The sequence below is a fragment of the Guillardia theta genome (genome assembly GCF_000315625.1).
Source record: "Guillardia theta CCMP2712 unplaced genomic scaffold GUITHscaffold_135, whole genome shotgun sequence".
NCBI classification, from domain to species: Eukaryota; class Cryptophyceae; order Pyrenomonadales; family Geminigeraceae; genus Guillardia; species Guillardia theta.
Window position 1 is genome coordinate 136,903 of NW_005434539.1, and position 14,809 is coordinate 151,711.

At 54.3% G+C, this 14,809-nt stretch overlaps 3 protein-coding genes across 3 annotated transcripts; 2 read left to right on the forward strand and 1 right to left on the reverse strand.

Moving 5' to 3' along the window:
- Nucleotides 1–398: 398 nt before the first annotated feature.
- GUITHDRAFT_146830 (hypothetical protein) lies at nt 399–1,592 on the forward strand (the record flags this gene model as incomplete). The annotated part of the gene is made up of 1 exon (XM_005821927.1): nt 399–1,592. One exon carries the CDS (start codon nt 399–401, stop codon nt 1,590–1,592), a length of 1,194 nt encoding a protein of 397 aa, XP_005821984.1.
- Nucleotides 1,593–2,048: 456 nt separating this feature from the next.
- Nucleotides 2,049–11,203, reverse strand: GUITHDRAFT_118844 (hypothetical protein; the record flags this gene model as incomplete). Its single annotated transcript, XM_005821928.1, has 35 exons — nt 2,049–2,080; nt 2,126–2,378; nt 2,610–2,698; nt 2,749–2,805; nt 2,856–2,922; nt 3,071–3,235; nt 3,528–3,587; nt 3,664–3,704; nt 3,865–3,942; nt 4,119–4,149; nt 4,561–4,617; nt 4,693–4,718; nt 4,918–4,973; nt 5,210–5,265; nt 5,307–5,372; nt 5,440–5,507; nt 5,647–5,693; nt 5,741–5,799; nt 5,994–6,054; nt 6,272–6,383; nt 6,921–7,137; nt 7,341–7,428; nt 7,794–7,846; nt 8,090–8,159; nt 8,277–8,594; nt 8,772–9,049; nt 9,430–9,610; nt 9,727–9,770; nt 9,969–10,014; nt 10,063–10,393; nt 10,447–10,597; nt 10,642–10,717; nt 10,762–10,805; nt 10,852–10,884; nt 10,934–11,203. 35 exons carry the CDS (start codon nt 11,201–11,203, stop codon nt 2,049–2,051), a joined length of 3,681 nt encoding a protein of 1,226 aa, XP_005821985.1.
- A 2,166-nt stretch (nt 11,204–13,369) lies between these two features.
- GUITHDRAFT_118845 (hypothetical protein) lies at nt 13,370–13,696 on the forward strand (the record flags this gene model as incomplete). Its single annotated transcript, XM_005821929.1, has 1 exon — nt 13,370–13,696. The coding sequence occupies one exon, from the start codon at nt 13,370–13,372 to the stop codon at nt 13,694–13,696; it is 327 nt and encodes a 108-aa protein (XP_005821986.1).
- Nucleotides 13,697–14,809: the final 1,113 nt, after the last annotated feature.

Sequence of the window (14,809 nt, forward strand, 5' to 3'; positions counted from 1 at the left end):
GACCCCCCCTTCCCTCCCCTTCCCCTCCCTTCCCCTTCCCCTTCCCCTTCCCCTTCCCCTTCCCCTTCCCCTCCTGCTTGTTTCCTTCTCTCTTTTCATCCTTTTCCTTCTCCTTCTCGCTTTCTCTTGATCATTTTTCCACCCCTTCCTCTACTCCAGTGCCTGTCTGCATCCGCTCTGTTTATCCCGCTGAAGTCTTTCTTCTACGCCATCTCCTTTCATCAATCTGTCATACATCATTGCATCCGTTTGTTTTTCTTCAGTCTAGCTCATTCATCACCACTCTAGCACACATCAATCGGTTTACTGAATCGTGTTCCATTTCTTAGCTCTCAAGGTACCAAAGAACAACATCGTTGACACAAAATCTGCAAGAAGCTTGTACTTTCAACAAACAGATGAGCTTCAGGGACGTAGACGACTTTGTGTTGCAAGACCCTTCCTCCACCGACGTTGGTCCCTTGTTCGATGTCTTCTATAACGAGCAGGACAAGAGTGTCCCCAGTGAGCGCGAGTCAAACCTCGCCCCCGTCGATGTGAAACCGGACCTCCAAGGTCAGAAGATGGCAGGGATTTCCTCTCAAAGTCCGCCCGTCACTCCGGACTGCAAGCTATTCGTTGCAGCTCTCAAGGAGGAGGACAGCTCCCAACAGACTCCGAGCTGCGGAAGCAAGAGGAAGGTGGTCTTCCCTACTCTGTCGACCTCGTTCGACGACATGATGAGTGACTTGGCCGAGCCCGAGGGCTTTCTGTGCTTGCCTCCTGCAGCCCCCGGAAGCAAACGGCCGAAAACCGAGCAAGCTGAGCTGAAGCTGAAGCCGATCTGCATGGCTCGTGCGTCTGAGAGCAAGAGCGAAAGCTTTCTGCATGTGGCGAGCGAGAAAAAAGAAAAGGAGGACGACTTCATCTTGGAGATCAAGAAGGAAGTCAGTGAGGATACCTTGTTGTTCTTGGAGATGCTCAATGATGATACGCCGCCACTCTGTCATGATGGGCAAGAGACTCTTGAGGAGGGGCAAGGTGCCGTCAACGATGAGGGCCAGGACAGCAGCGGCGAGAGCCAACAGCAGCCTTCGCCTCCACCCTTGCAACCTGTGGATGGGCAGAAACGAGCCCGACAGGGGCAGGAGCGATGGGCGATGAAGGCCAAGGAGCTGCGAGAGGAGTGGAACGCCAAGATCCATAGAGCTCCCCTCTCTACCAAGGCAGTCTTCGAGGAGCAGCTGCAGGCTTGCAAGGACTTGAGGCTCAAGTCGCAGAAAGAAGCTTTCCTCTACTTCCTGCAGCTGCTCATGCTAGACAACGTGGTCACCCCCTTCGATTTCATCGGCTACCACAGCCTTCACTTCATTTCCAGCTGCTCTTTCAATGGCTGGAGAGGCTTCAATGTCAACCCGCAGTTCCACCTGGAGTTCAAGAGGAGACTCTACGGTCTGTTCGATGGTGGGGAGGTGAAGAAGAACACTTGGCAGAATCTCTTCAGGAACAGCGGCCTCATCCCCGACGCATGTCAGGGCCACTGGGAGGAGGCGCTCATGGGACGGCTGTCCTTCACCTTCACTTTTCCCCGGAGCGAACGCAGAGCGGACTAGAGGCTGGAGGGGAGAGGGCGAGAGGAAGCTGTGAGAGGCGGTGGAAGAGGTGAGAGAGGAGGAGCAACTACAGAAGGGGAAGGAACAGAAATAGCAGCAGCAGCAGAGGAGGAGGAGGAGGAGGAGGAGGAGGAGGAGGAGGAGGAGGAGGAGGAGGAGGAGGGCAGAATAGTTTTAAGAGCAATTCATTTCTCCTGCGACAGGGGTAAATGGGGGCATCAAAGCGCCCAAGCGTGTAACAATGATGTAAAAGAATAAATTGAGTGTGAGAAATTGAAGTGCCGAAATGTGATAAGAGACGATGAGAGGGAGAGAGAAGGAGGAACGAGGGTTTTTCGACCGAGGAATTCTGTCAGGGAGGGAGGGAGGGGGGAGGGAGGGCGGGAGGGAGGAGCAAGAGAAGGGGCGGGAGGGACTTGGGAAGGGAAGGGAGGGAGAAGGGTAGCAAGGTGAAGTTCATCTCCTCTTCTTGGAGCTCGAGCCTCCTCCTTGGCATCGTCAAACAAGCAGGAGAGAAATGAAACAATGCTCACCTTTTGCTGGAGAATGAACCTTCTTCCTTGAAAAGTAGTCCTCCTCCTCCTCCTCCTCCTCCTCCTCCTCCTCCTCATAGTCCTCCTCATCGCCCGGCTGACGCCTCACGTCCACCTCGTCCTCCTCCTCTCCACCTTCGCCTGCACCTGCGTCTCCGCCCCATCTTTCTCTGCCCCTGTCCTCTCCCAATTCCAAATCGTTTTCGTCTTCATCTTTGTCTTCTCCTGACATTTTCATCGCCATCTCTGACAACTGAGCCGAAGAGCATCAGGATGAAGGAAAGGAGAGGAGGAGGGGCAGGGGGCCGGGGGAGAGAGGGAAGGGGTAGAAAGAGAAGGATCGGAGGCAGAGAAGGAGTGAGACGAAGGGAAGAATGCGGAGGGGAAGAAGGAGGTAAAACAACAGGGGCAATGGTGTTGAACGTCTAGGAGGAGGAGGAGGAGGAGGAGGAGGAGGAGGAGGATGAGAAGCAGCGGAATTTACCTCCGAAAGTCTGCTTTGAGAGCTAGCCCGGTTCGCATCGGGGCTTACGGCGACCTGCTTGTACTGGGAGAGGTCGAGCTCGTCCTCTGCTGCCCCCCAGCAGCGTCAAGAACAGGGGAGAGGCGCAAAGTGTTCGCACCGATTATGGAGACGATCTTGCAGCTCCCCGGCCTCCACCTTAGCGAGTTCTTCTCACCTGACCCCCAGCTGTTAAAATGCAACTGCTCTGCTCCAGCTGGGGCTGACCTAACTCAGCTATGGCCTTCTGGAAGCAGGCGGCAAGGAACTCGCCGTCCCGGCAGCTTCCAACATCCTAGAAGAAGGAGAGGAGAGGAGACAAGGAGAGCAAGAGTGAGATAGAGGAGATGAGTGAGAAAGAGAGGAAGAGGACGAGGACGAGGAGAGGAGGACGAGGAGGAGGAAGCGAGGAGGAGGTGGTGGTGGAGGGGGGGGAGGAGAACCTTTGTGCTCCGGAAGTCAATCTGTATAATGTGCTGCAAGAGCTCGGAATGCCGCTTTCTTTCCTCGATTGCGTCCTCTTCCTCGTCATCTTCCTCGTCCTCATACTCGTCCTCCATGTCCTCTCTCTCCGACGCCTCTTTCCGCGTCAAGACAGTTGCCTTGATCTGTAGAGTCTCTTAGGTGTTTCATCCCTCCGCCTCCTCCCACTTGTTCTAATTGTCTACCTCAGCCTTTCCTGCTCCTGCTCCTGCTCCTGCTCCTGCTCCTGCTCCTGCTCCTGCTCCTGCTCCTGCTCCTGCTCCTGCTCCTCCCACTACCTTCACCACCTCCTCCCCCGCCCCCTACACAACCACCACCACCACCTTCTCCTCCTCCTCCCCTTCCTCTTCCTTCCCCCTCCTCTTCCTTGTGCAGCTTTCCCTCTTCTCTTCCTTCTCTTCCCCTGCTGCATCCCACCTGATCCCATCGCACAACTTCGTTCTTGGAGAGGCATCGAGCAATGTCTTTCCTCGTCAACTGCGAAGGTCTCAGAAGCTCGGGACCAGCTGGGGAGGTCGAAGGATTGGAGGTGGAGGTGGGAAGGCAGGCAGACCTCTGCAAACGCAGCCCAACGCTCTCGAGCAAGCGGGTCATCTGATCGCAAGTGTGAGTGAGATGCAGAGGATACAAGCGACGATGGTGATGGTAATGGTGGTGGTGATGGTGATGGTGGTGACGTTGTTGATATAATGATGATGATGATGATGATGATGATGATGATGATGATGATGATGATGATGATGATGGATCTCACTGTGCTGGTCATTGTTACTCGACGGTCTGTTTGCCATCATCTGCAGTGTGCTGATCCAGATCTCGAACTCCTCGGAATCTGGAGAGAGTGAGAGCAGAAGGAGGGAGAGGGAGGGCAAGGAAAGAAAATGAGGCAGACGCAGGGAGGAGGGAAGGAGGAAGAGTAAAAGGGAGTGCGAGCAGAGGAGGAGAGGGAGGCAGAGAAGGAGAGGAGATCGAGTGAGAGGGAGGAGACAGAATGGTTCAGATTAGCACCAGCTGCTGCTAGGCGAATAACGTCCTTCCCCTGCGAGACTATCAGAGACAGGCAGGAAACTTCTAGTCGTCAAACTGCTCTCCTACTCTTTTCTCCTGCCCTCCCCTGCTGCGATTAGTTTGTTTGTTGTTGTATTCATTCGCTACCACCTCCATGCTCTTCAGTCTCCTGCCCTCGCCTTCACATCTTCCTCCTCTTTTTATCTTGTTTTTCTTTCGCCCTCCTCTTCTCTACCATGAACTGTCTCCTTCCTTCTCTCTCTCTACCATGAACTGTCTCCTTCCTTCTCTGTTCTCTTCCTCCCCTACTCCCTTCTCTCCCCTGCCCTCTCCTCCTTCTCTCTCCTTCTCTCTTTCTCTCATCTCCTCCGCTGCTGTCCTCTCCCCTCCTTTCCTCTCCTGTCTCCTCCTCCCCTCTCCTCTCTCCTCTCCTCTCCCTCACCGTTTTGATCGCAAGCACGTTCGATCGATTCGTCTCTGAGAAGGGGCATGCCCAGACCTTCACGCAGCATCACCTCCCGAACATTCCCAGCTCTTCCCCAGCTCTCTCTTCTCTTCTTGTCAGCACAGTCACCTTGCAATGGTTGAGGTCGACAGTGCCTGGAGGTGGAAAAACGTCAGAGAAAGAGACAAAGAAAGAGCGAAACAGAAGAGAACAGGAGGACGTAGAGGGTTTGGTTGCAAGAGGAAGAGAAGGAGGAGGAGGAGGAAGAGGAGAAGAAGGAGGAGAAAGAGATGGAGGAGGAGGAGGAGGAGAAGGAGGAGGAGGAGGAGGAGAAGGAGGAGGAGGATGACTTACCCAGCGCTGCGTGTGAATCGCCTCCTTCAGAGTCATCGGGTTTGGCAAACCAAAACCTGACAAAGCGAAAGCAATTAAACAAAAGAGAACGGTAGGAGCAGAAGAACATATGATGATGATGGTGGTGGTGGTGGTGGTGGTGGTGGTGCAGAGAAGGTTGAGGTGTTGATGGTGGAAATGATAAAGTGAGAGAGGGAGGGAGGAGGGAGGAAGGAAGGAGTGAGGAGTGAGGAAGGAAGGACTGAGGCTGAAAGGAGGATGAGGATATGATGGAAGAGGGTTGTTGGCTCACAGTTTGAACCGGACGGGGTCAATCTCAAAGTAGAATTGCGAGAGCGAAGCTGAGAACTTCACGAGGGTCAGCTGGGAAGCAGGTTGGGGGAGCTTACCTTGGATTTGTTGGACTTCTTGCTCTTTCCTAGCGCCTTGCTCTTAATCTTCGCCCACAAGCCCTTCTGTTCCTTTTCTCAGCTTCTGCTTTGCTTCCTCTTCTTCCTCCTCCTTCTCTCCCTCCCTTCTCACCTTCTTCTTCTGCAGCGTTTGTCCTTCCATCTGATCGGCCTGGTCGCCAGGAACGCTGAAGCTTGCTTCTGTTATGAGAAAGGATGAGGAAAAATAATGGAATACAAATGCAGGATGATAGGTGTATCAGAAAGAGGAGGAGGAGGAGGAGGAGGAGGAGGAGGAGGAGGAGGAGGCGGAAACGGGTGGCAGTCCTCGTCGTATCACCTCTGCTCCTATCAGTGGATGAGGCCATCAGCAGCCAACCATGAAGTCTGTCAAGTTTCAGCTCAGCTGGGGTAGGTGGTGGAAGTCAGCTGACCTCGGGTAGATGTCCATTTTGAGTGAGCAGAAGATCGTTTGCTTGTTGGACCTGATGTCCTGAAGGAGCGCGTGAGGGAGGGAGAGGGAGAGGGAGAGGGAGAGGGAGAGGGAGAGGGAGAGGGAGAGGGAGAGGGAGAGGGAGAGGGAGAGGGAGAGGGAGAGGGAGAGGGAGAGGGAAAGATGGGGAGTGGGCTGTAAGGGAGGGAGATGGAAAGGGGCAACAAGGAGGTCGAAGGGGCGTGCGAACTCACGAGTTGCTCCGGAGGAGGAAAGATAACTTCCTCTACCTCATGCGGGAATGTCGCAACGCCCCTGTTGCAACATGAGCGAGCGAATAGATGCGAAGTCACGAAAGAAACGAACAGAAGACAAGAAGAGGAGAGGAGAGGAGAGGAGAGGAGAGGAGTTGAAGACAAAAACAAGAAACAAAAACCAGGGAAGGCGGTTGTAGGTGGGAGGGGAAGAAGAAGAAAGGAAACGAGCAGAGAAACAAGTAGCGAGGAAAGTTGAGAGTTGTGAGGGATCTTACGTGTTTGTAATCTGACTTTCGCTCTTCCTCGTCTTCATCTTCTCACTCCGCACGTTGTCTCTTCTCTCTTCTTCATCCTGTCTCGTCCTCTCCGCGCTCTGCTTCTCAAGCTCTGTATGCCCATCTCGATGACTGCCAGAAGGCCGTCGGGCAATCAGAAGAGAGGAGGAAAAGAGAGGAGAATGAAGAGCAGCAAAGAAGAGATAAGGAGAGAGCCAAGGAGAAGGACGACGAGGAAGAGGAGGGAGAGGAGAGGGAGAGAGCAGTGAGAGGAGGAGGAGAGGAAGGCAGAGAAGGAGGAAGCTGGAGCTGGAGCTGGAGCTGGAGCTGGAGCTGGAGCACAGGGATGCACAAATAGGAGGAGAGGTGAAAGCTTTCGTGTTACCTGTGATGAATGTTTCGCGCCTGATCAACAGCATCTGCTGTAGGAAAATTGAGAACAAAAGAAGGGAAGGAGGAGCAGATGGAGCGAAAAATAAGGGAAACAAACGAGTGAGCAGGACTGATTTAAGTGATGATCGGACAAAAAGAAGGAGAGGAGGAGGAGGGTAATGAGGAAGAGTGAAGTGAAAGAAGGAGGACGGGAAGGAGGAAGAGTGAAGTGAAAGAACAAAGGAGAGGAGAAGATCGAGAGGTGACGTCATCACACCATTCTCCTGCAGAGGATCAGGCAGAAGTTTCTTCGTCCCGACCATGACAAGCTCGTTGCCCCCAGGGTTCAGCATGACTGGCTTGTGACTTGCCGTCGAGTCCCTCCTGCTCCCTTTCTTCCCCAGCGGCAGCTCTGCCCTGCTGAAGGGACCCCGCAGGTTGAGCAGGCGGTTCGTGATCACTCCGCTCATCAGGGTGCTCTCCTGGTCCTCAGCCTGACCACCCGTCACCGTCACCAACCTCCTACCCCTCCACAGACTCCTCTTCATCAGCCTCCTCTTCCTTTCTCTCTCTGGATCTTCCTCCTTTCTCTTCCTCCTCCCCCTCCATCTCAGCTTCCTCCTCCTCCGCTTCCTCCTCCCCTGTTCCTGTTCCTGTTCCTGTTCCTCGTCTCTGCTGCCCTTCATTCTTGTCGCACCTGATACACAAGCTCCTCCCACAGCTCAGCCGTCGATCGGTTGTCTTCGTGGTTGGGACAAGGAGAGATCGAAAGAGTTGCGATGACACTGCGAGGAAGATGAGACATGACAAACGCAGAAGGGAGTGAGAAAAGAAGGGGAGAGGGAAGAGAAGAACATGAGAAGGAGAGAGAGGAGAGAGGCAGTTGACGGTGGGGAGGAAAGAAAGGGAGGAGACGTTGGTGCTGGGGGGGTCAGGGAAGACAGGAAAGAGAATGGAGATGAGTAGAACTGAGAGGGAAGCCGAGAAAGGAGGAGGAGGAGGAGGAGGAGAGCAACAAAGAAAAAGAAGAAACAAAAGGAGCAAGAGCAGTAGCAGTAGCAGTAGCGGTAGCAGTAGCAGGACAAGGAGGAGCAGGAGCAGGAGCAGGAGCAGGAGCAGGAGCAGGAGCAGGAGCAGGAGCAGGAAGAACCTGCCCGCGGCGATCTCGAGCACATGAAGTCGGTCAGGATGAATCGTTAGCGCCTGTAGAAGCGTCATTGAGAGCAACGAGGAGGAAAATTAAGAGAAGAAGCAAGGGGGCGATCAGGAGCAGTAACTGAACAAAACAAGGAACAGAAAGAGAGGAGGAGGCTGTGGTTGTTGTGGAGGAGGCGGAGTTGCTGCAGAAGGAAGAGGACGGGAACAGGAGTACAAGGAGGAGAAGGAGAAGAAGGAGAAGGAGAAGGAGAAGAAGGAGAAGGAGAAGGAGAAGAATCTTCAAGTAACCTCAGCCATGTCAAGTTTGAGTTCACTGCAAAATTCATCCATGACGCTCACTTGGGACAAGTCGGAGTAACTGCAATGCAATTTAGAGACTTTTGATTTCACCTCCTCCTCCCCCCCCCTCCCCTCCACCTCCTCCTCGTCTCTCGCCATCTCTTCCCCTTCCCTCCCCTAATGGCCTCGTCCTTACTTGTAGTCCAGCACTAGCTGCACGCAGAGGTCTTCCTCCCTCCCCACGGGTGAGCGCAGCATCTCCCTCCTCTCCTCTCCCTGCTCCTGTAGCCTCCCGTTGGGTCTCTCGTGCGCATGATCCGCTGCTGGAGGAGGAAGGAGAGCGTGCGGCTGCGCCGTGCGCTCCTCCTCGGTTGGAGATCGCAAGTCTTGCCGAGCCACGGGATGGATGGGGAGGAAAGAGGAGGGAGGAGGAGGAGAGTCGGAGACTGGAGGGGCAGGAGAGGTTGTGGAGGAGACCATGCCGTCCAGGTTGGCGAGGAATCCTGACTTGTCCCTGTCGACGCCAAGAAGCCAAAGAAGAAAATTAGAACAAGGAGCAAAAGGGTCGAGGAGAGAACAGTGATGAGGCGATAGGAAGCAAGACGATGGTCAAAACATCGTCGAGGTCGAAGGAAGACGAAGAGGGGGCAGAAGAAGGAGCATGAGAAGGAGCAGGAGGAAACGTTCATACCTCTCCACTCTTTCTACAGGGGGGTCGATGGAGGGTGTGGGGCTGGAAGAAGGGGAGATGGCTCGATCGAGCATGCTGTAATTGTAATCCTCAGTCACGTCGTTGCCCTCCTGCTGCCTCTGCACAGCCTGACGGGAGACGGCGATGAGCTGCTGGCGGAAGTGAAAGTCTTGATTATCGAGAGTGAGGGAATGAAATCTGCCCGTCTTGTCCGGCGTCTCCAGCCTGAGGCTGTTGTCGAGGGGATGGTAACTGCGCCAGATCTCTCTTGGTGGTGACTGCGACGATCATGAGCGAGGGAGAGGAGAAGATGTGGGGAGAGAGGGAGGAAGGGATAGAGGACGATGCGGGAGATGAAGTGGAAGAGCAAGAGCAAGAGCAAGAGCAAGCGCAAGAGCAAGAGCAAGAGCAAGAGCAAGAGCAAGCGCAAGAGCAAGAGCAAGAGCAAGCGCAAGAGCAAGAGCAAGAGCAAGAGCAAGAGCAAGAGCAAGAGCAAGAGCAAGAGCAAGAGCAAGAGCAAGAGCAAGAGCAAGGAAATGAGTGTTGAAGAGGGAGGAATGTGGACAAAAGGACCTCGCATGATAAAAACCAAACAAACTAGGGACCGATGACAAAGAAAACTGAGGGATTGAGGAGAAGAGTTATTGTTATATCTTACCTCTGCATGAAGATTTTCGTTGTTCATCTCTGATCGTCTCATGTTCTCATCAAACTCTCGTCTTGAGGGCCTCTCCTCTCCAACATGCCGTTTCATCTTGTTGCTCTCAATGAAGATCTTCTTCATGATTAGCTTGAACTTCTCGAACGGAAGAATGTCGCTATCATCTTGAGTCGCACGTCTGCCAATCGCAATCAGAAGACTTTCTTCCAACAGAAATCAAAATTCTGACGCGCAGGAGATCACAGAGCAACAAGAGCAAGGCTTGAAACACGGAAAGCATGGATCTAAAGGTACCTGAATCGGTGAAGCGCTTCTTCCTTGGATATGATGGAAGGAATCTGCACAGATGTATCAGGGAGAAGCCTTGAACAGAAAACATGCACTGTACAATATTCTTTCTCTCCAGCAATTTCAGGAAATGTTTTTCCTTCAGCGGTTTCCCGTTCGTCCTCGCAGTGTTTTCTCGCTCCTCCCTCCTCCTCTCGCTACTCGCCTGCTAACCATTCATCATCGCTGTCGGGGCAGAAGCAGCTCACCGTCAGGTCTCGCGCATGTGCTTCAAGGTGCGTGTGCTTGCGATGGCTGACAGAAATTGTCGGAGAGTGTAGGAGAAGCAAGCAAATGATGAACCTTGAGTCGACCGGGTGCTGCGCATTCTGCTTGTCCGGCATGCCAGCTTCGTTCCTGTCGTTCTTGTCTCGTATGTCTCTGTCAGACTTGTGGAATCGACTGTTGAAGTCCGCGAGGATGCCTTGAATACAAATCTCCATCTCCTCTCTTGTCATCGCCTCCTCGTTCTCTTGCACCTCCTTCACCCCCTCCCGAAAACTTTTCGTCCTCATCCTCAGCGCATGGATGAAGTGCGATGTTGCTTGGGATGGACTGATCAACGTTGGGATGAGGTTGCGGGTTGATAATTCGCCGAGAAAGTCCGACAGAGTGAAGAGACGAGCTGAAGCGACTGGTCACCAAATGTCATGTTATGCTGTGTTGAAAACTTTCTTTGCAGCTTACCAGCTTCATTCTTATGTCTTGCTTTTTCAGGTGACATCCCGTCTGTCATCAAAATGCCTTCTATCAGCACAAATCTTGCATTTGATTTTTCTTTGCCTTTGATCTTTGCGCCGGTGTCAGGACTTGAATAAGATACCGAAGCGTCATTCTCCTAGCACAAGGTTGGAACACACAATGAAAACAATCGAACTCAACCTTTTGATGCGTTGTGTGCGGCCTCTTGTTCACAATTCTTGCTTGGAGGATCGCAGCTGTAACGGGTTGCCTGAAGCTGGCAAACGCGTAAGACATGAATTCAACAGGTCACCATATTACATGGAGCTATCCTTGTTGTTTGCAAGTGACAACAGCTCATATGCCTGCAAACTGTCAAGACTCAATCAAATCCTTTGGTGTTAACATCACCAGCCGATCGCTGCTCACACTTCGAGATGTTTTCTACAACATTTGTCAGCCATGCAAAGGCAAGCAACCACGAGCAGCGCACATCTTCATAGACAGTGACGATGACCACCGCTTTCTGCTTGATACTATCCCGCTGCCTTACTTTGATTCTGCCTTGCGGAACATTCAAGACTTTTGTGATGTCCAGAAGGATCTGGATGGGCCAGTCTGGCGGCAGCTTTCGGGGCTCCAGCACAAGGAGTACATGCGAGGATGCCGCAGCTGCTCCTCCTGGTGGAGAGCTTGCGCTCTCACTCCTGTGACCGTCGGCAGGGCGACGAGACTGAAGTTGCTCCGATGTCATGAGGGACATGCCGCTAGATACAGGGATCAAGCAGCTGAGCCCAGCGAGCAAGGATTTAACAAGAAGACTGTTGTGGACTGCCGCATGCTATGGAGAATGAGTTCTTCTCTCAGCTTCAGCACGCTGTCTCCTAGCTGAACACCGGGGTGAACCCTGCTCAATATGATCTCCAAGCTCCTTTCATCAGCGTGTCTCTTGCCTGCTCCTCTCCACCCCTTCCATGTCTCTCCTCTCTTCTCTTTTCCTCTCCTCTCCTCTCCTCTCCTCTCCTCTCCTCTCTCTTATTCTCTCCAATTTCTCCTCTCTTCTCCTCTCTCCCCTCATCTTCCTCTCTTCACTCGCTCCCCTCGCCACGCATTTCCATCCGCGCCTCGCCGCATGCCAGAGATATCCACCCTACCCCACCCATACTGAACTGGACTACCCCTCATACCAAGACCCCACCCATTACGCCCTCGATCTCTACCACATGTCTAGCTAGAGAATTTGAATCAGCCTCACTACCCCTACCCCACCCGTTCTAATCCAAACTACCTTGACCCGAGCCTCTCGTCCGATTGGCCGGGCGGGGCCCGGGGTTGTAGTACCCCAGACTACCCCCCGGGTCGGATTCCAAATTACCACCCCACCCCTCAAACAGATGATGTCCGCCTCGCTCAAGCTCCGATGACTCGCGGCTTCGCTGGCCGGGGGGGTTTGACAAGCGTCAAATTCAACCGTCCAACTTCCTCCCGCCCGGAGGCGAGCGCGGCCCGGCCGGGGGGCGGGGGGGCGGCTCCGGGCGGGGCCGAGTAGCCCACACCGTCACTGCCGAAGCAGCCTACTACTGACTAGCGGCCAACGTAACGGTCTCAGCCTCAGCCGAGACGTTAGTGACTATAAACGGTCGGAACCCGCCGCAGTCGGGCCGCCGGGCAAACCGTTCACGGTTCACGGCGGGTTTGAACGGTTCACCAAGCGGCCCTCAGGGCCTAGCCCGCCGGCCTGCGCAGTGCCAGCCTGCCCCAGGCAGCTTCCGATCTCACGGCCGCAAGTCAGCCGCTGCCCCGGCCGCGGCCCGGTACTGCAGCACAGTGCGCTTCTCTATCTGGGCCATAAGAAGCTTAAACAGATCGTCCGGCCCAGTGCGGCCTCACTGACCGACACGGCCAGTGATCCGGGACGACGGCCAGCCTCCCTGCGCACCGCGACTCAATGATTGCGGCACATGAGAGTCTTGCTGCACGACCCCGAAGGCCCCGGTGCCGCAGTGCAGGCGCCGCTGCTTCTAGACCCAGTGACTGGCAGCTCCTCCTTCCTCGCTCTCCAAGCCGCCTCCGCCACGAGTCCGACACTGACTGCCATGGCCCCACTGACTCGGACCCGTGACTCCGGTGACCCGCCGCCCGCCGAGTCCATCCGAGTCGCGGCCGGTCGCCGCGGAACCTCCTCCTCCGATGGGCCGCGCCGAACGTCCGGCTAGGGGTGCTCAAGTCCCGGAGTCCGACTGCGTATGCTGGAGGGCGTGATTACGTTAGAATAAACCATGTTGCTCTCATCCTTCAACCGTCCTAAGTTGTCCGCAAGAGGCCCTGAGAGGGTCTGAGAGTTTGTCCTGCCTGCCTCCCGAGCCCGGCACTGAACGCCGGGTCTCCCGGATCGGACCGTCACTGAGTCACGCCAGGCTTAGGCCCTCCGTGCCCGGCCGGGTGACCCGCGCAGGCCCGGCTGCCCACAAGCCGTGAGGGGCTCAGGGCCCGGAGCCCCATGAGGGTCAGCGGACTCGAAACGGCGCAGCCTCGATTTATCCCAGCCAGCCCGCACTGGATCCATCGCGTTCTATTTACCCGAGACAAGACACACATCTTTACACACATTTCCGGTCACGGCTCCTATGCCATGAAGGGCACACGGCCCGCGCGCAGTGCGTCACGGCCTTTCCAGGGGTGAGAATTTTCTAGATGCTGACAAGTAGATGTCACCAGCCGTTGCGTTTTAGGCCCAACTCCCTTCCCAGGCCCCCCCCCCCTCCCTATAAAGGCTTCCTTCCCCCGATCGAGCTCCCACTGCCTTGTGCCCTCTGCCTTGACCACAGCCCTGCTGCCTGCCTTGTGCCATCGACCAGCTCTAAGCCTCTCTTGCGGCAAGTGACCCTCTCCCCCTCCGACTGCTCATCTCCCTCCCCCGCTTCACACCATGACCTGTGCGCACATCTTGCTGCACGACCCCGAGACCCTGCAGGCGCCTGCCTCCAGACCTCAGCGCCTTCCCGACGGTCCTCTTGGACGGCCAGCTATCTCACGGGACGGCCGCGTCCTGCCTGGCAGCTCCTCCTTCCTCGCTCTCCAAGCCTCCGCCACCGCCATTGGCACCCGCTCCATCGACGCGCGAGGCAACTTTGTCCTCAAGCCGGACGTTCGCCCATCGGAGGAGGAGGAGATGATCATGGCCGAGACGACAGAGGCGGCGAGCCGGAAGCTCAAGTCGCTGCGTATGCTGGAGGGCGTGATTACGTTAGAATAAACCATGTTGCTCTCATCCTTCAACCGTCCTAAGTTGTCCGCAAGAGGCCCTGAGAGGGTCTGAGAGTTTGTCCTGCCTGCCTCCCGAGCCCGGCACTGAACGCCGGGTCTCCCGGATCGGACCGTCACTGAGTCACGCCAGGCTTAGGGTCGCCTAACGCGAGAGCAGATTGGCAACAAAATCCTGGAATATTTCAGACCCTGAAATTTATTTGAAAAATACAACAATTTAGTTTGAATCCGTTTTTAGAGTGTAAATTGCTATTTTTGTCATCGTTTGTGTTCAAATTCCCAGCAATCTCCATCATCGCACACATGGCGGATGCGAACGAAAGTTGAGACACAGCGTGTGCTGATTGTTTGGTTCCTCTTGCTCCGAGCGCATATATGCAAACTTTTCCTCTATTATACATGTTGGTTGTCTCCCGATGACACAGGGAGGGAGCCGGGGGGGGGCTGAAGGAAACGAGATTCTGGAATACAACTTTGTGTTGGCTGAGAGTGCTTTCTACTGTCATGGAGGCTAGTGGACCCGTTCTTTAGGAAACTTGCTATTGAAAGTACCAAAGAATGCTCAGGCTGGCAAGAAACGAACTGCGGCAAAGGAGATGGAGGCAAGGAAGGAAGGAGGGGTGGCATCGTTGGAAAAAAAAGGGCGGATACTAGCGACCTGGGGTGGAAGGTGAGAAGGAATCCATATGTAAAGAGTTTGGTTTCAAAGATTCGAAAGCCTCTTAGTTTAAAGAGGTTTTACCCATGTATACCTGTCAAATCTTCCTCTGCATGTTGAGAGAGCTCGCCTTCCAGTGGCATTATGGGCGATTCTATAGGTCATTTTGATAAATGTTCATGCCCTTTGAGACGCTTTAACATGCACGAAGACTGCCATCCATCGTCGTAGTCGTCTTCAGATCATTCCTCCTCCCATTCATCATGATCCTCGCATCATGTCGCTTGCTGCATGTCCATCGGTGCCTAGGGGAAATGCAATCTGAAGATTGCTTTTCGTCTGAAAAGATTTTGTTTATAATTCACTTTTAATAGAAATCCATGGAAGATTTCAAATCGCCCGAGATGTGTTGACTAAAATTAGTACCAGGAAAATTGGATTTTG